This window comes from Orbicella faveolata, unplaced genomic scaffold (assembly GCF_042242905.1).
Source record: "Orbicella faveolata isolate gen_17 unplaced genomic scaffold, um_ofav_v1 contig_2, whole genome shotgun sequence".
NCBI lineage: Eukaryota > Metazoa > Cnidaria > Anthozoa > Scleractinia > Merulinidae > Orbicella > Orbicella faveolata.
The window spans coordinates 23455168-23476128 of NW_028301547.1; the positions used below are offsets into that span (position 1 = coordinate 23455168).

At 36.4% G+C, this 20961-nt stretch overlaps 1 protein-coding gene across 1 annotated transcript; it reads left to right on the top strand.

The window, feature by feature from the left end:
• Positions 1-218: 218 nt before the first annotated feature.
• Positions 219-19926, top strand: LOC110065174 (indoleamine 2,3-dioxygenase 2-like). The gene is made up of 16 exons (XM_089288951.1): positions 219-317; positions 4336-4434; positions 5021-5140; positions 6405-6456; positions 8403-8469; positions 10044-10058; positions 10475-10574; positions 11365-11385; positions 11605-11701; positions 12404-12455; positions 12730-12796; positions 14839-14920; positions 15192-15290; positions 16083-16179; positions 16681-16757; positions 17129-19926. Exons 1-16 carry the CDS (start codon positions 234-236, stop codon positions 17257-17259), a joined length of 1260 nt encoding a protein of 419 aa, XP_089145077.1. The 5' UTR covers positions 219-233; the 3' UTR covers positions 17260-19926.
• Positions 19927-20961: the final 1035 nt, after the last annotated feature.

A 20961-nucleotide genomic window follows, 5' to 3' on the forward strand; every position in this document is an offset into this window, starting at 1 on the left:
CGAAAACCACATGTACGTGAAAAAGTTTCCTCAGTAAAGATGATGATGATGATGATGATGATGATGATGATGATGATGATTATTATTACCAGAAAGTAAAATCGCACATCCGTGAAACCCTCATGAATGCCAGTCATCACTCATCACGGGAGTGACGAATGATCACGCGCCAGCAACACACGCGATCCCACGCTCATTCGTTCCCAGACTCCCATCTTTCTTCTTCCTCATCGATGGCTTCTGTTTGCTCCGTTCCCTCACCGCAGGAGTTTGATGTATCAGCAGTTTTTGGATTTGTTCCAGAGAGAGAACCTTTAGTAAGTATATTCTTTATAAGGAAAGACAAGAAGTTGTATGAATTTAACGGTAGAACCCTGTAATTCCTCTATTGCTGCAAAACAATGAAAACATGAGCGTAAGTAAAGTATCGGTATGTAGGGGCAGAAAGTCTCGCTAGATAGCAATGTTATTTCGTTGTACCATCACAGTTAAGCTTGTGTTTTTTGTGCTGACTTTCAAGTCCTCGTTGGAAAGTTAAAAATGCTTTATGATTCACTGACGAATTTTTCAAACTTGGTAAAATAAGAACTTATAGGATAGTACTGCAACGAGGAGGGGGGGAGGGGGGAGGGGGGGCTCCCGTGTAAAAAAGACGGGAGTGCTCGTCACAAATTTTAAAAGAACCCCTAAGAGGTACCAAGATCCTATTTTGTTGTCGTGGCTTGTGCCGGGAGCAATGTGAGATTGTTTACCATGGTGGACCCCCCCCCCTTCCAAAGGGGGTGCTACCCAAAGTTTTTTGTGGGGGTGTGCAGGCCGTGTGCTACATACATACATGTGCAGTATGCTTGAAATCTGTACCTCAATTCAGACTAAAATCTGTGATTTTCATTTATCAGATCTGAACAAAAATCAATACCCCACTTCAGACCTCTAAAATAGTACACAGTCATTATAAATATACCGGGTATAACTATGACTGCAGCTAACCAGAAATCGCTTTCATCTGCATAAACATTTGAGAAGAGCTACAAATTTGCCAATGTTAATGCAGTAACAAAATAGTTCCTTGTAAACAAAAACATTTAAATTATGTCAAGCCAGAGTAAACATCCTCCTACTTGCACATGCCAAACTCATGAGAAAGGCCACAACTTTGTTTTACTCCTCGTTAAGACAAAACGTTTTAAAATAGTTTTATAAATATATGCCTCTTCATTTGAAACCATTTCCTAGTTAATTACTTAGATTTTATTGTATATTTGAATGTATCTGTTTACCTTTCTTTTCATATTTACACATCTTTTATTGTAAATTCAAACTGAAGTTTATAATCTTTAATAATTCTGAATAAAAACCATAATTAAGACATAATATTATCGATCATCACAGTTATATACACAACTTAAGCTGTTGTGAAATGTAAGATGATTTCCAATCCATGCTGCACACTCTTGAGCGTTTGTTTACAAATCCTGGTTTGTTTCATGTAAGACATCACAAAATGTAAACTTTTGGCAACCACTTACATGAAGTAAATTCAAAGTTTCATGTCAACTGCCATTATGATATGAAGCTTTATGTCAAAGTCAAAGAAATCCACTTCTCCATTGGTGGCGACCAGATTCCAACCGTTAAAGAGCAACCTGTAAAGAGTCTCGGCTGGTGGTATAGCATCCCGCTTACTGACCGCCATCGCAGTACCGAAATTGAGAAAACTGCAAAGGAAGGTTTAATAGCCATCAATGAGACAGATCTCCCTGGAAAGCTGAAGGCATGGATTTTCCAGCATGGCCTCCTTCCTCGTCTGCTTTGGCCGCTACGGATTTACGAGGTAACACTCACTCGTGTTGAAGCAATCCAACGGCACGTCAGCAAATGCCTCAGAAAATGGCTAGGGGTCCCTCCCAGCTTTACAACTGTCGGGCTGTACAGCCGCTCGGCAAAGGTACAGCCACCACTTTCTTCCGTTGTGAATGAATTTAAGGCTGGCAAGGTGTGTCTCCACATGATGCTCCGGGATTCACCTGACCAAGTGATCCGCGAGGTACAACCCTTGGTGAAATCTGGCTGGAAATGGACTGCTGAACAGGCCGTAACTGAAGCAGAAGCCAGCCTTCGAACTAAGGACATGGTAGGTGCAGTGCAAGATAGTAGAGCTGGTCTGGGTAATAACGTACATCGCTGGTTCTCTGCGCAGGGTCCAAAAGGCCGTCGTGAGATGGTCATCGAGGAGGTACGCGCCATCGACGAAGAAAGAAGATCAGCTACAGCAGCTGGGTTCGTTAAACAGTGTGCTTGGTCATGCTGGGAAGAGGCAGAACAGAGAAAACTCAGCTGGCCCACCCTTGCCCAGATGGAGCCACTGAGGATCAGCTTCCTACTGAGGTCTACCTACGACCTCCTTCCTACGCCTACAAACCTCAAACAGTGGGGTATTATTGACGACGACATTTGCCGTGCGTGCAACCAAACACGTGCCACTCTAGAGCATGTGTTAACGGCTTGCAATAAGTCACTTCAGAAGTACACCTGGAGGCACAACAGAGTGTTGCGGGTTATAGCTGAAGCCACACAGGACCAATGCGCCAGCACTAATAACGCACCAGTTAAGGAGGTAACAAATCAAGGCATCAAGTTCCACAGGGAAGGTGAGCAGCCCCAACCAGCCGCTGTGAAGAGAGCGAAACAGTCAAGGCTACTTAAGGGTGCCCAAGACTGGCAAATGCTGGCTGATCTATCTAAAGCCCTGCATTTTCCATGTCACATTGCCATCACAACTGTGCGCCCAGACATCGTAATCTGGTCCAACTCCCGTAAATGCGTGCATCTGGTCGAACTAATTGTGCCTTGGGAAGGGAACTTTGCCTTTGCTAACAAACGCAAGAGAACCCGTTACGAGCCTCTCCGTGCTAGCTGTGAAGATCGTGGCTGGGCCTGCAGTGTTATACCTGTCGAAGTCAGTTGCCACGGCTTCATTGCAAGATCGACCAGGTCCTTCCTGTCAAACATCGGACTCTCAAAGAAAGCTCTCTGAGCAACAATCAAGGCTCTTCAAGAAGAAGCAGAGGCAGCATCCAACTGGATCTGGCAGTCATCGCGCAGTGCCTAAATCTGCGCTGATCACAATATCTTATTAAACTGCATCCAGTAAAGCTCTCTGCTGCCTGGACTCTCCTTGTGCATACACCACACGCTTGCTGCCATTACACCTGACCAGGCATCACCCAGTGGCATCTGCTGCTGGCGGCGCCAGGAACTGTAGTCCCGTTGCTAGCCGCCGAAACTACCATAGTTCCTGGTCAACGGCTGATGAGGGTGATGCCTAGCAGTTGGCAGTTAAAGCCTCTGCATGAATTCTTCTGTCAACTGCCATTATGATGTGAGGCTTTATGCATTGTTCTTTCTCATATCACTTGATAAAACAACTTTGCAGCTGGATGTAAAAATCAATGAAGCTGTTAGAAAAAGAATTTGAAAGGCCTTAAAGATAAGGTATGTGGTATGTAACGAATAACATTGATTCACATTCCATTGAGTGTGACTTAAAATATTTATAAACATTAGGGTGCTGAGATTGCACAGTACAGTCTGGAAATCATCTTTACAGCCTGAAAAAATTCAGGCCTGAACAGGATTTGAACCCATGACCTATGCAATATACTCATCAGTATTGCAGAGGTCATGGGTTCAAATCCTGTTCAAGCCTGAATTTTTTTACAGGCTTTAATTTGACAACTGCTTAAGTTGAGTATATATAACAGGGATGATCAATTATGTCTTCATATCTTTCTTTGCAGTTCTTTCATATATTCATATAATTATTCACTTGTAACAACCATTCTAATAAAAAATGATAAAAAAGAGAGTCTATTTCAGACCAAATTCATTGACATATTTTCTTGTGGCCTGTGATCTTGAAGGATAGTCCTCCTTGGAATTATTCCCTCAAAATCATCCCATGGTGATAATTTTCAGTCATGTTAAACACATACGTTGAATTAATTTAGAATCTGTTTAATATATGTATGTATACTTAATTGGCCACTCCCCATTGGGGCTTTTCAGGACCAATGTAAACAAACAATGATAAACAAATATTCAAATAAACATAACTAGGTTAAGAATCCCAACTGGTGGGAGGCAGACCGGTTGGCTATTTATAAGTGCAGCGGAGAAGTTGAACTCAGGGCTACTGAAAACAACATCAGCAGTCAGAAAGGGATTTAAACCCGGGACCTGTAGACAGAGTTCAAATTCAGTGCTCTTAAACCACTTGGCCACGCTGCTTCCTCTATATATAGAGAGATTCATTTGATTTAATTTATTTTTAAGCAATGTCTGCCAGAGTATTTTTCTCCTTGGGAAGAAGTTGCAAGAGATCTTCCTCAACTCGTGAAAGAAGCTGATTGTTTACGTCAAAGGATTAAAGATGTAAGGATGCTTTCTGGTGTACTTACTTTCCTTTTTGTTTAATGGTTAAATGACATTTTATATTTGCATAGTTTTTAATACGTTGTAATATTTAAAGCTAACAGGGAGAGGGCTTTTCCAGAAGATGTTGTTGAGGATTGATTTCAATTTTCATTATTTTTGAAGAGTGACTTCAAATTTCAGTAATTAAGTTCCCTCTCTTCCAAATAATAGCCTCCCCCAAATCTCAGAAAAAAACATAAAAACAGGTTACTTTTTTCCAAATATGAAATATCCTGTTAATAAAAAATATTACATACAAACAAAAATAAATGTGACATGACCATTCAGAATATTGGTCTTAGTCAAATGTGTGAGAAAGTTAATGAGAAAAGAGTCAGTGGATATGAGAAGGAGAAGGAGAAGAGGAGAAAGAAGAAAATTGTACCAGAGTCAAATTTATGAACTCTTTTAATATGTTAATACTTATTATTTATTTATTGTAAATACTATCTTTATGTTAAATGTGTTCCACCTGTTTCAGGTCAAAGCAGCGCATATATACATGTATATCTTCTTAATATCAGGGTTATGTTGGTGTTTGTAGCTTCCCTTGTTAGATTACAAGAAACTGTCTTCTGAAGATGAGTGGAAAAGAGCTCATTTGGTTCTTTCCTGTCTTTCCCATGGTTATGTCTGGTGCAAAGGAGACACAGGAGTAACAAAGGTATAGTGAGCAACTGTGATAATAACCATGTACCAAAAAATTCTTAGTCAAAGTGGTTTTCATTTGAGTGTCGAAGATAATTGGTTTTGCATTGCTACACTACATAATGGGCTTAAAGATTTTGCCCCACCAGTAGAGCCAAAATCAAAAATTTGTTGTGGCTTGTTCACACCCTGTGCTTCGCATCTCCTACATGTAACTACTTCGAGTTTTGATTGATTCTCTGTATTGCATGTGTCCTTTGCAATTCACTAGAGAGATTATTTTGGTTTTGTTTTGACAAATCTCTATTGAAAACCTTTCTATTTTGGAATAGTTAAGTTCAAATATAAGCATTCTGCCTTATATCTTGTTAATGACTTAGGCAAACAGTGCTGTAGGATCATTATTTAGTTTCAAAGACAATGCGTTGGTAGTTGGTTGATTATGCAATTCAGCGCTGGTTTACATTGCATTACTGACTAGGAGTACTGTATTTCCACTCCCCCCTGGATGGGACGCTAGTCCATCGGAGTAGAGAGAGGCATTATGAGAGTGATTAGGTGTCTTGCCCAAGAACACAACAGAGTGACCCCAGTCCAACACACTCACCATTAGGCCACTGCAACATCCAAAACCTAACATACAGTCAACTCCTGATAACTCAAACGCTCTTTAAGTCAAACCTCAAGCTAACTCGAACCAAAATCGAATAAAGCTTGTCATTATTTGTTAATCGTAACCCAGTTTCGTGACCATTATATATAGGTAAAAGATAATGAAATTGTGGATTAAGGAAGTCTTGAGAGTGACTGTGTCTGTTATATACAGGTGACCACTATATGCAGGTCAACTTAACAGTAAATATAGGGGACAATTTTTGGGAAATTGTTCAGTGACCGTTATACACAGAGTGACGGCTAGTATACAGCGCCATTATATACAGGTTTGACTGTATTTATAGTGAAGGTCACTACAGTTGGACCTTGCTAATTCAAACTCTCTGTTGAAATGAAAAATAGTTCAAAATAGCAGGAGTTTAAAATAGCTGATAGTAAATTACTGAAGGGTAAATCCAAGGGGAGTGATTTTGAGTCTGAAATAATGGGGAATTCCAAATAGCTGAGTTCAAATTAGTGGAATCCAACGGTATATTAAATTTTGTAAACCAGACATATCAGTCTGAAAATTTCAAGTCAAAAACAAAACAATTTAAAACAAATCCAAAATGAGTTGATGATAAAGTAAAATATATGAATTTACTGGTTATGTTCTCAACTTGTAGATTCTTCCAAAGTGTTTAGCAGTTCCCTGGGTGGCAGTGTCGAACCACTTAGGTAAGTAAAAATTACCTCAAAACTAGCAATTTCACATTTTTTGTTGATTAATGGAGGTTGGATTCCTGTAACATCCCTGGCCACAGTTGTTCAAAGGTTGGATAATGCTATTCATCAGATACATTTTTTGTCCATTGGGTATTAAATGCTGCTATAGAAAACCATGCTATTGACTGAAAAGTGTGTGGCACAATTTTTTTTTTGCAAGGTTTAATTTGGTGGATCAGCGAATTTTTGTATTTTTCGGGAACTAATTTTTGAAGTTCTAAAGGACTGGTTCCTCTTGGTGGTTAATAATTTCTGCAATTTCCAGGAAGACATTTTCATTATGTTATTGAACTACATGCAATCGACAAGTGAAAGAACATCAGGAATCTTTGAATCTCTTACATTTAAAACTTGCCCTAGAGTAACTGATTGCTCTTGCAGTGGATCAGCAATGACTACGGTACCACTTGATGCATTATCGCATCTGTAGTATACTGAGTGGAATTTCATCGTTTTATTTCTAAACGTTTTGTTTTGTTTTTGACCAATAGAGACATTTGAAATAAATGGCACCAACAAGCTAAGATTCTACTTGAGATTTTTGTGTGTATAATTTCAGCAGTGGATTACATTTTTGCAGAGAAAATTTTTCAGCGAACTTTTTTTCAGGAACTTTCTCCAAAAATCCCAAAGCTCACAGAAAATTAGAACCTACAAAACGTTTGTGCCACACAGTAGCAATTTACATGTATCCAGTGGAGAGCTAATCCATTTTGAACAACGAGGGCCAGGAATTCCTACTCCTCCCAGGTAGTTCCCAGATGGAGTGCTCCTTACCCCATGACTGGCAGTTCCTCGTATTTAACTCAGCCAGGAGACCTCTGCATCCTGTAAAACAGACACCCTTCATATTAACAAGATGCTGGAAAAAGAAGGAGCGAGAATAAATAATGCTCAAGTCTCCTATGGCTAGGAAACTTAAAAACACTAGCCAAAACCTTTTCTTACAAACAATGTCAAGTATCTTGCTCTCAATACTGAATTTTTCAACTGGTGCCCATGTTGCAACACTTGATTTTGCATTAGTAGATTTTACATAGAGCTCTATGCTTGTACTCGATCTCATTGCCAGATGTTATGTTACCTGGCATCAATTCAGTCTTGCTAATACAGAAAAATTAAGTTACTCCCCTTAGATTTTATTCTATCTTGGTTCAAAATTTGTTATACTCCTTAACTTAAATTTCTGTAAGTATGTAGTACACTACTGTTGTACTTTACTGTAATATTTGCACTTCTTTGAACTTGCCCCTACATGATATACAGTTTATTTATATCCACAATTGATGTGTGATATAACTATGCTTACTCAAATTTTATGAAACTTTTTCAATTTAACGACAAAAAATTCTTGCATTAGATACATATTGTGGAGGCGCAATGGCCTCAGCCCGGTTATGGTAATAATAGTAATCAACTTTATTTACTGAGGGTAGCACACAACAGTAGTCACTGAAAAACCAGTGGCCCTCATATAAATAGTTACAGAATAAAAAGATGATGTGTTAAAAATTAAAACATATAGAAAGATTCACAAATATGCAACGATGATATATGGTTAGTGTGCTCGCCTCCAGATTGAACGGTTGAGGCTCAAGCCCTAGCTAGGGACATTGGGTTGTGTTCTTTGGCAAGATGCATAATTACTCTCACAGTGCATCTCTCCATGGCCATGCACTGTGGTGCATAAATGGGTACCGGCAGATTTAATCCAGGGGTAGCATGGCAACAGACTCGCATCCTATCCAGGGGGGAGTAGAAATACTCCTAGTTGCTCTGTGCAACTGAAACCGGCAATAAGCACTGGCTTGATGGGCTACTTGGCTTGTATGCACACTTTACCTTTTTTACATTCCTTGGTTTGGCAGCTCAGTTAACTAGCATTTTTCCAACCCTAGATATCCCTCCAGTAATAACACACTGCAGTTATGCCCTTTACAACTGGCAATACATCGACCCCAACCGGTAAGCTGCCTCATAATTTCATGAAACATTTAATTCAAATATGGAGTATTTTTAAAATAACTACCGATAGAATAACATATTAAGTGTTAAGAGTTAAGAGTTTTTTTAAAAAATGCTGTTAGCACTGTAAGTGCAACTGTTTTATTGGTAGGTTTAAAATATACATTGGAAAAAAGTCCTAAGAAAATACACGTGCTAATTGGTTAAAAATCGTGTTTCTATAACTCAATAGAAACACAGAACTAGCACGAGCTGTTGACATAATGATGGTACAACCAAAGAGAATTTACATTTTGATAACCAAAGTTAACGAACTGTTTTCCCTTTTTTCATTGTGGTGTTCTCTAAAAGAAATAGAAAACATGTTCTTGGTGTTTCGATCAAGTTTTAGTATAAATCTACTAGCGTTCTATCATGAATGCCATCTTCTGATTAGCTATGGTACTCATGTTCTATTCTGTGATAGATAGTGAGTAGCGTAGCAGTGTGCACTGGGGGCCGCTTCTTTGTGTTTTCGAAGTGTCTGTGAAGAGGATTTAGATGAAAGTTTTGAACAACTAGTAGATTTATACTAAAAGAATTAGATTATTCGCTCAGGATTCTTATGCATGACAATTGACTCGGGCTGCACCTCGTCAACTATCATGCGATAGCAATCTCATGCTCATAATCTAATTGTTTAATAGAAACACTTGTGATAGTTTGGGAGAACTCGAAAAAGCTGCACAGCATTTCTCGTTCTCCCAAACTTCCACTCGTGTTTCTATAACTCAACAGAAACACGGTACATGTTTTCTATTTCTTAAATATTGACTATTAGCCATTGAAGTGCAGGGTTAAGTGACTTAGGCAAGTGAAAGTACAATTATTTAATGTATTATTGATTAGAATCTAGTCATGACTACAGTGAGCATACCAGTTCTCACTGCAACAATTTTTCTAGCAAGCAGCAAAAACCTCTATCCAGTCAACGTTAAGTTGTCAATGAATGTACTGTGATCAAAGGCAAAATGTAAGATGTTGGTGAGATAATCAAAACCCATTATGATGGGACCAAGTATTTGCAAATTATGCAGTTGCAAGTTGGAGTTGTGAGTTTCAAGTTGCAAGATGTGAGTTTCAAGTTGCAAGTTGTGATTTCTGAATAGCAGGTCGGTGGTTAGAGATGCAAGTTCCCCCTTCTTGGTCCAAAGTAAAACTCAGTGTATCACTTTCTTTATGATATACTTACAACCCTATAATGCAAGTAGGTTTTGGCAGCCTAACTGTGGCCTGATTAACAGGTTTCATCTGTATTTCAACCTTTTCATACTTCAGGCCCATTTGCTACTTTCAGTTCAAATTTTTGTATTATAAACAGGAAAATGAACTTTAATAGGTATAGGTCAAATCTAGACTCTCTTTTTAAAATTACTTATGAATACAGAATCAATATAGAAAGCTGGACTTCAGGCCTTGATATGCAATGATTTTTGATGAAAGGAAAAGTTAAAATAATGAAATTTTATCATCTACTAATGAGTGGTTTGTTTCTGTTTCTATTTCAAATTTATTGTCATGCTTAATGACTGGAGACCTCGTAATATGGAGTAAGTTAAACTTTTTTTTGAAGTGCTAATTAATTTCTATTTCTCTGAGTGGCTACAGAAATTCAATTATGTAGCACTTGTAACTTCATTATTGCACAAGTTATGTATGTATACCGGTATTTATGTTGTGGGTCTTTTACATATTCTATTCATGAAAGGTGCACTTTTTTCCAATCAGACCTGCCAAGATTAGCTTAGCAATTTGCCAGTCCAGTCAGCTTGATAATTTCTCTGCTGCATAATTATTCAAGTCTTTTTTTTTTTTTGTCTGAAATTTTATATAGATGCATGTAAACAAGTTTTATTGGTTGTTTCTGTATCATGCATTTCAGAAGTATGTGTACCAATCTAGCAGCAATACCTAACATTAGTCTACAGGTCTGTCATAGGCTGTTACCTTTTCTGTTGTTTTTCAGCAACTTAGAAATTTCTGTTAAAATGACCGGATCATGGACTGAGGATGGATTTGTAAAAGTTCCACTTCAAGTGGAGTTAGATTTTGGGAAAGGATATCATGTAAGGCTTTGGCACTGTGTTTGTAATAAATATCCGAATTTTAACTGGAGCCTGGCAGATGGCCATATATCTCATTACTTTGGCCTTTATTTCTGTATGTACATTTAAGAAAGTTCTTCCATTAAATGAGGAAAATTCAAAGCACTAACTCGGGGTTGTCAAAAGTAGCCAGCTTCGGTTGCCTTGATATGCTTTTTTTGTCATTACTCTAACTTATGGTGGCTCAAAACAGTCTCCATTGCTCTTTCCAAGAGTTAGATTTTGATGGGTCATCATAACCACTTTTTATCAATTGATGCTATAATCATGGTGTCAAAACACTGCTCAATCATTGGTGAACACATTGTTATCATTCTCGTGACACAATAGGTTACCCTAGCAACAGTATGACCTGCTAAAAACACCCTTAAATATAGTTTTTAATTAGGGGTTTTAATTCAAAAACAGTAAAGTGAAATTTTTTATATTATCAAATTTTGATTAGCAGGATGAGATGCAACTTTCAGCAAAGTTTAAAAAAAGTCTGTACATAGGGTTCACAGTCACCTTAAGTTTTCAAAACTTTAAGGTGGCTCTGAACCCCATGTATAAAAATTTCACCATGCCACTTTTGAATTATAAGCCTTTAAACCTATAATAAAGGGTGTATTTTAGAAACATACACTTGTTCAATTCAACAATGACCAATCTTGGAGTTTCAGGCCAATTTACCATTAAATATTTATTTGTCACCTATTAAAATTGTTCTTAATATTATTTTTAACTTGTTATATTTGTTTTCCTTTGTTAGAGTATCATTGAAGGACAGGAGGTTAGACGACTTTTTGCATTTTACATTTACCATGATTATGACTAGCTTCAGGAATTTTTAAGTGGTTTGTAATCTGATGTACAAATATTTTATATTGAAAGGTCGTGTCAAATATTTTGGGAAAATAAGTGCATATCAACAATAAAATTCTGGCAGCCCTGGTCATTCTATGAAAAATTATTTAGTAAATACCTGTTTTTCTCTAATTTCTGTTGTCAGTCTGTTGTGAACGGTGACAGCACAGGAGTGTTGAAAGCCTTGATGTCACTTGGAGAAACAATAGTAAAACTCAAGACATCTTTCCTACGAATTTATGGTAGGTAAAGGAAATAAAACTCAGGACATGTTTCTTAAAAAAATTATGGTATGTAATGGAAATTTCCATACAAGCCTAGCTGGTTTACCTGGCTGATACAATAGACATGTTTCTTACAAATTTAGATCAGGTAAAGAAAAGTTTCTCGACAGGCCTAGCTGGGCTACCAAGCTGATGCTTAACTCTGATTTTCATAGCATGAAACAATCAGGTGTATTGCTACTCCCCTTGAACAAAATGATAGTTCTTGCAAGCTAGCAGCCGCCCCTCCCCCCCCCCCCCCAACAACGTTTATGTCAGGCAGCCCAACCATTTTGGCATGGGGGGTAAATATACTCCTTGTTAGTTGTCTTTCAAGACTGAGAAAATAACACTAGGGTCACACAAGGACTTGCTAATAAAAATGACTACAAGGTTGTCAGTGAAAGTAACCATCACTGTGAAACAACCATCTTTTTCTTGGTCTCTGTTGGCTACTTTGCTAAGCTATTTGTCTGATCCTTTAGAAAAAGAAGGCAAAATCAACTACCTACTCAAACATAAAGCCTAGCCTTTTACCTGGTCAGCTTCACAAACTCACTATAATGGTTAATTTATCTTTTTCAACTTGAATCAATAGCTTATTGTTTTACTTAGGACTGCTTACTGGTAGTCTCATGTGTTCTCAGCTAATTGATTCTGACATGATGACTTTGTACACAGATGTTTGTGATCCTGATGAATTTTATCACAGTCTGCGGCCCTTTCTTGCTGGGTAAGTATCATTTGCATTAAATTTTACAGTTCTCCAGACACATTTTGTTGTTAAGTTCTTTTCTGTTCTTTTTAGATACCACTGAGTATTTGATCCATGGTTTGGGTGGAGGGTAGAAATGCTTCTAGTCACTTCATGTTACAGAAAGTGGGATAAGCTCCAGCTTAATAGAACACTTGGCTCGTATGCAGACTTAATCCTTACAATCATGCTGAAATGAGATTAGTGAAAAAAGTACATTTAAGAAAACTTGTATGAAAATGTTCCTTTTTAGGTGGTATGGCAATCCAGCTCTACCAGATGGCCTTGTCTATGAGGGTGTGAGTGAGACACCATTACAAGTAAGTTATTTATAACTACTTGACTGCTGTTTGAAGACAACCATTGACCAATGTTAACCTTTTCTTTGTGCTAAAAATAATTTGTTTGGTTGGTACATGGTACATTAAGTTAGATAAAGAACAGAAAAAGAAATAGATAACCTCCCAAAATCAGAGCTTCACTGTGCTTTGAATACTTACAGAACTGTACAACCCTGTATATTGTTGATGGTTAATTACAAGGTGGCTTGTGTGGAACGCCATCTTTCTTAAACCTGACCACCTGAACTCCAGAAAACGATATATTATCCCTTACTGTCAAGTTTTAGCTAAAGCTTGAGCTCGTGAAGGAAAGACAATAGTTTGGGGGTTAAACTGTAAAGAGGATTAATGAATATCACCTCCAGGCTCTCGATTGCCATGTGTTTTCACTAATCAAGCCTTGAGTCTGCTGGACATCTTGTTCTCAACCTTTTCAACCCACCTCCTCCCCAGCTTTACATGTATGGTTTATTGGCAGTTTCTTGCCCCCACCTTTGATGGGCATACCATTTCTTGTTATTGTTAATTAGTTTTAAAATGGATTTTTGAATAGTATATAGATTTAGCCAAGCCTAAAAGTGGAGCTCCTGATCACTAAGTTAACCTGACTTGAGCCTGCGATCCATTAAAAAAAAAAAAAAGTACCCGGACAGTGGTCAACTTAAAAGAAAATGTAACCTCATTGAGCTGAAAACGTAAGCCCGCAATATCGTCATGTGACACTGGTCTGCAGATACCTTGTTTGACAGGTGTCAATTGACCATGACATGGATGTCCATTGTAAGACTGCATGCCTCGGTCCACCTATTAGCTGGAGTATGGCTGCCATGTTGCGTGACATCATTGTCGTCATTGTAGGGTGCACACACCTGCGATCCCTGCCGCTAGCCATGTTGACCATCAAAAAGAGTTCTTTTCAATACAAAGTGTTAAACTACATCCTCTACACAAATGACCGTCTTTTTAAAATAGGATGGATACATATCAATTCCAAACTGCACCTTTTGTCAAGACGGTTGAGAAACTATTCATCATATTCTATTTGAATGCTCTTTTTCCAAGTGTTTTTGGAGTATGGTGTCCTCTTGCATATTAAATAGGCTTGGAAGTTGCGGGTGCCTCTTGATATGTGACATCATGATAAGTATTCTGAAGGAGGGAATGGATTTGATTAACTATGTAGTGACTCTAGGAAAAACATATCTGTGGACCTGTAGTTGTAAAGGCTGAATTAATCCCATCTTTAACCATTTCAAAAGAATTACGGAAATCAAATATGAAACCGAAAAATACATAGCTTTTAAGGCAAATAAGGTCAGCCAGTTTAAAAAGAAATGGGAAGTGTGTACTTAATTTAAATTTAATGAAAAGTAAATAATTGTCAAAACTTTATAAGCAGTATTTCTTTCTTTTTTTTCATATATTTTCAACTTAGTTATTACGTTGTATGTTGCAAAAAAATTGATGTCCTGTAGATAGAGAAATAATGCAAAAAGGTTGTTTATCATAAAAAAAAAAGAAAAAAAACTGTTGCTTTTAACATTGTTATAAATTCAGACCTAAAATTGTAATTAATGACATGTAATATAAGTTTGAGTCATGTAAGTGTTGCTATGATTAAATAAAAAAAAATTGATCTAAAAAAATTAAATTAAAAAAGATGTGTATGGTTTTCTATCTGTATGCATGCATGTGGTTCTGTTCCTATAATTATAGTGCTCTGCTTGGTGGCCTTTCAGGCTGCCGGAGCTCCACTACTATTAAGCAGCTAAATGCTTCTCGCTTATAGCCAAACTTTTATCCAGACAAATGGTTGCAATTGTCTGTTCTTAATATTGTTTTGGCCTATCAAATTGAGGTACCCCTGACAACGAGGTCCATTTTTCAGTTGTATTAAAATATATCTCAAGGGGATTCAGAGGAATAAAGTTAATTAAAAATATTGAGCATTTCCTATAATTTGTGAATGTAACTAGCATTTTAAGAAAAAAAATCAGTGGTTTTGTCTTGTTTGTTGTCAGTATTCTGGAGGAAGTGCAGCAGAGTCATCAGTTTTTCAAGTTCTTGATGCAGCATTGGGCATCTTACATTCCAAAGATACAGGTAGGAAATTGTTGCAGTCTAATTACCAGTAATAAACAGTTAAGTCTGATATTCCCTGGACTACAAGTAGTCCCTCTTTTTCTTAGTCCGTAGTGCATGACGTAAAAGAAAACCACAAGAAAAAAAATTACCTCACGAAATCCTGGGGGCAAGATTCCTTCCTTTGTGTTTCTTGCTTACTCCATTATAATATTATTTGTCTTTTGAACAGCTCCAGAAGAACTGTGTCAGTTGCTTTAAGTTTTTTTGGAATTGACTGTTTTTTCTTCAGATGGTGACCAATTTTTACATCGAATGCGTTACTACATGCCTCCTAAACATCGTGCATTTATAGAGGCTGTATCAAATGGACCATCCATCAGAAACTTTGGTGAGTGAGTAATGGCAAAATATGAGAGGAGTTATATTTGAATTTTTATCATCAATATTCACTGGAGACTTGTTTCTCAAAGGCATGTATCTGGTGTGTGTCATAATATAAAGCACCCTGTGAATTTGAGAGTACTTGTAAGATATTAAAAAAAAAAAAGAAGTCCAGTGGTTTCAACATTTCCCATGTGTTCTCAGGTTAAGCAATTAAAGAATAAAATGTTTATTTGTTTATTTCACTGACTTATTTCATTTTACTCTTGTTTCCTTGACAAGTTTGTTGTATTCATACTTACAGTAGCTTGTGTTGGGTTATGAATGTTGTATTAAAGTTTAGGGGTAATCCAACTAAATGAACTCTTGAGTTATTGAATCAAACATATATTATGCAAATAAATTCAAATTAATTAAAAAAGGTAACACTTATTTATGGTAGTTGCCAGAATTTTATATATTACTTAATAAGTAATGATAAAACCTACTGACAGCTTTTTAGCCAATAGGAGCGTGACTTTGCAGAATTTGAACTGACAAATGGCAAAAAGTTGTTGGCTTCTCAGGTTGCTGATTAAAATACTAAGACTTTTTAAAACATTTTTGCTCCATTAAAGCGAAAAACATAATATTTAGTGTTAAATATTAATTAAATAACATTTTTTGTACATGCTTTAAGTTTTAGATGTTTTATTGTGTAAAATTTAATAAAACTTTACATAATTTATACTACATGTACTTTACTAATTATAACTTGGCTAGTTTATAACACTAACCATTTAATATGTTTTATGTCAAGCCCTTACAAGTGGAGATCCTGTTCTTGTTGAGGAGTATAACAACTGCGTGGAGAAATTAAAGGAGTTCAGAAATGTTCACTTACAAGTTGTAGCTAGGTATGTGTTGCTTGTGGATGTGGTAGTAGGCTTTTTTGGGTCATCAGACGGTCTCTATGTGGGTAATCTTCAAGGCTGAAAGTGAAAAAAAATACAGCTTTTTGTCGGTTAATGGTTATATTTTCAGTTTTTTGACGGCTAACAGTAAGATTTTTCTTGTTTGATGAATGACAGTTATCTTATTTGATGATTGATGGTTAATAATTATTTTTAGGCTTTTTGACAGTACCTGGTAAATATTACTGTAAGTCTGGCCAAATCTGTTACATGTCTGTCCAAAATAGAAATTTGAAAGGAAAAATGGAAGAACATTATTTCCAGCACTGTTGTGAGAAACTCTTTTGACAGTTTATATCAACCAATTCAAATTATTTATGAAACAGACCACTATGATTTGAAGAGGCTGTCTATTTTAAGTGATATGTTTATACACTGAGAATACAATAGTGTGCAATATACAGTTACCATCAAATTTATGAATGTTAACTTCTCTATGTATAGATACATCATGATTCCAGCAAACAGAGGGAAAGACAGCAAGGAGCGAGGAATGGCCTTGAAAGGCACTGGAGGGTCAGGTAAGTTGGGTAATTAGGAGAAAAGTTAGAACCACCTTGCACTAGGTACTATAATGTTAAAGAGAATTGGTACATGGGGTTGGTTTGTGTGCACTGTTCTGCTCAATAACATTGACATGAATGAGCCACACAAGGATTCCACCCAGGAAATAATGTTAAGAGGAGATAAAGACAAGTGGAGGTTAGCTTATATATACTGGACCCTTGCAAAACAAATTGTTAAACTTATGTAATTGTTTTTATTTAATTTGTTACGTTTGTCCTGTTTGCTTTTTGTTTGCAGCCTTGACTTGTAATTTGTGTTTTGTAGTATTTCTCACTCAAGGCAAGTTTCTTTTTCTCATTTTTTTTTCTTTTTTGCCCCATTGCAGGAATAATAAGTTTCCTGAAGCAGGTTCGAAATGAAACTGCTAGCGCTGTTAGTAGTAATAACAACATTGACAAACATTCATCACAAGATTCACAGAAACAAGTTAATGGAATTTGCAATGGTATACATTAATTAGAAACCCACTTGTTTTACAAAACCAATCTTATCTCCTGAGGCCCAGGCTCTATGATCAGTACCTGACTCAGTGTGGCCTGGTTATTATTTCAATGTAATTATTCCATTTTAGATTGTAGACATCAATCAGCTGAACAACCCTGTGCCCTCCATTCTAATAAGCGGCCTCCTACAGTAAGCAATCACTTTTGCAAAAACAAAGAAAATTTCCTGTGAAATCACAACCTCTTGTCAGACTGACCACTCACAGGTACGTCCTGTGAGGGCTGATGGTTTGACCACTTGTCAAATGGTCCCATTACACTGTGGGAAAAAACTTAAATATAATACTGCATGTGAATATTATTATTTATCGGGAAAAAAATTGTTATTTTTAATATCTGATGCTTGTTAGGTATCATGTAACATACTTCACTATTATTTTATTCTGGCACTTGTGGTCTAGTATGACGTTGTTAGTACTGTAAAATTTTAATTAGCTTGTCACTCTTAATTTTGGAAACTTTAGTATGCTTTGAAAGTTCTTCCGACAATCACGTGGTTCCGACACTACTCGTCATGGAGATTGGCCATTTGCTTTGACCATGACACACATGCACTTCACAAAGTGAACTTCAGTCAGTTCATTCTCATGTACTGAATCATCAAATTGGGATGTTTTGTAATTTTGTCTGTTTGAACCAGAAAATAACTTAATAAGGCGCCTTTTGTGACGCGGATATTAAAATGACTTGATCCACACAATTGATAATCATAATTCTTATGCCTACTGTGCATACCTTTGTGTATGCACTTGGGAAATGTTGCTGACGTCCATGACATGACAGAAGTGAGTTATAGCTAGCATAGCCATATTTATCCAGGTTTGCAGACAAATAATTATTATAACTTAATAGTATAATTGAATTTATTTACCAAAAGTATATGTGAACCAATAGCTAGTTTCCTATGCATTGTTTTAAAGAGTGAATAGAAATTAAAACAACTTAAATTATATCCCAACTTTATTTGGGCAGCAAATTCCTCCTAACAACAACAGCAACAATTTATTCATACCTTTGTAGTATCATAGGTCTTTATTCTGATTTTTACAGCTTAGTTATTTGACTGAGTTAGTTTATTTTACTCATGTTTTATATATTTCTATGTTTTTTTTTAAATTTTTATTGGTGAGATATTTTTAAACTCATTGTAAAGCGCTATTGGATAGTGATAGAAATAGTGCTATATAAATAATGTATTATTATAATAACAATTACAATTTCCTCAAATGTGATTGGTGCATAAACTGGTGTATTTTGCTCTAATTTATCTGCAAAGTTGTAATCGGACAGTGTAATGGGACAGTTGGCTTTAATTGGACACCTGTAATCAGACAGTTACATGAGCCAATCATTTTAAGTCCTCTCCACTAAATCCACCAATCACAACATTGATTACAGTCACTATAGTAACCAATTCAAGAGACTGCCTTTGCGAAATTGTGGAGGTTTAGTTTCCAGTGACTGTTTTGAAAGAAACTTGACAGCCATTTTGACAGCTATTCCCAAATTCTTATTATGATATTTACAAATGACTATTAAAAGCTATTTTTCAAATTGTGGGAAATTGTAACGGTTATGATTAATTAGTAACAGGACATTGTGTCATTCAATTCAGTCTGTAATCATACTCTTGACTAACAAGTCACACTCCCAATTCGCAGTTGTCCGATTTTGTTGATCACTTGTATGATTACAGACCAAATTGGACTCCACTCAGTCCTATTACCATTATTTATTATGATTATGATTATGAATTATTTACAATTTTTTACTAAACTGGTCATCCGAGATAACTTTAAAAGCTAAACTAGTTAGATGACCCAAATCCATTAAAATATATATTACAGTACTAGTCCGAAAGTGCACAAAAGGTTATTTTCAAAGTAATTACAAGAGTAAAATATGGGCTAAAATATAGCAAAAAGCCAATTATAGGCTTAATAGGCATACGTACATTCCTATGTCTTGATTAATATAATATCACTATTTAGCGAGAAAAGCATATTTTCACTAGACAGCTCTATTTTGTTAATGTGCTTCTTTCTACGTATTGTAATAAAAGTGAGAATAGCAACGCCAACTAGAGGACCTCAAGATATTTTAGGATATTTGGAACACAAATATTCCAACTTTACTACAAATTATTACTTTTCCTGTTCTTTCTTTTGCAAAGGGTTTCAAAAGGATTTCATGAGAGTTTCCACAGGGTTTCTAAGGAGTTTCATAACGTTTCAAAAGGGTTTCCAAATTTGAAAAGGGATTCAAAGCGGTTTCAAAGCTTTTCAAACAGGTTTCAAAAGGGTTTCCAAACGGTTTCAAGAGTTTCGAAACGGTTTCAAAGGGGTTTCAAACAGGGTTTCCAAAGAGCTTCGAAGGGTTAACAGACCCTTTACAGTCCGAAAGTGGACACCAAGTTATTTTTAGAGTAATTACAATTTATAGGCTAAAACATAGCAAAGACTACTATAGGCCCAATAGGCATACGTACATTCATATGTGTTAATTAACATATCACTTACTATTTAGTGAGAAAAGCATATTTTCACCAGAGTTCTCTTTTGTTATGTGCTTGTTTCTACTTATTTTATAAGTCTGTTGTAATAAAAGTGAGAAAAGCATCGTTTAAAGACCTTTAAGATATTTTAGGATGTTACAAATTATTGTTACTTTTCCTGTTCCTTCCTTTGTAAAGGGTTCAAAGGGTTTGAAAAGTGTTTCATAAGAGTTTCCAAAGGGTTTTTTTAAAACCCCTTAAAAGGGGTTTCTAAGGGGGTTTCAAAGCGTTTCCAAAGGGTTTCAAAACGGATTCCAAACAGTTTTAAAAGAGTTTCGAAACGGAACTGTCCAGTCACAGTACTTTGAGTTATTCTGAATTGGTCAGGTACAAAATTACCTTCAAATTGAAGGAAACCTGAAAATAGTAGTTTAGAAAGATAGAAAAACACCAAATAGATAGTAATATCTCTAAAGAACAAGGATGTTCAAGGATAGAGAAGATTCACACAGATTACACACGACAACCTTGAAAATTTTAGGCATAGGTTTTTAACATGCGCAAACATTTGCAGAGATAAGTTGTGTATATAACTGCGATGATCAATCATGTCTTCATAGAGTGGTATGTAGTAGTCATACAGGGTGAATTTTTGGCTTCAGTTGATCTGCACAGCTTCAAAACCTCTCTTGATTAGTTTTTCTCAACCTGTGCCTATTTTCTTCTTAGGGCTAGGGCATGGTTTGTGTTCTTTATCTATTGTTTCATTTTGGCCAATAAGTATCATAAAGAACCTTGCAAACTGTAAAGGTTGCCCCTCTGGCTGTAACATGGTATAATGTCACAAGTCACTTTGTGATTATACCAGGGGGCTTTGTGGAAGAAATGATGGTGAATTTTAAGTTGGGTGAAATTTAATGAAACTGTCTTGAGTATGTTATTATGAGAACACAGATGTCTTCTCTGTAAGTACAACAGGAGACAACCAATTACACTTTACAATGTAAATCATTCAGTTTTTGAAATTATATATCTTTTCCTCTATGGCCAAGGGTGCCATGTCTAGGGTTCAGGTTAATATTTTCATCTACACTTAAAAAAGGGTGTGGGTCTGCCTAAGGTGTGACAATATCTTGAAAAAGATCAAAAAGTTTGTTTGGT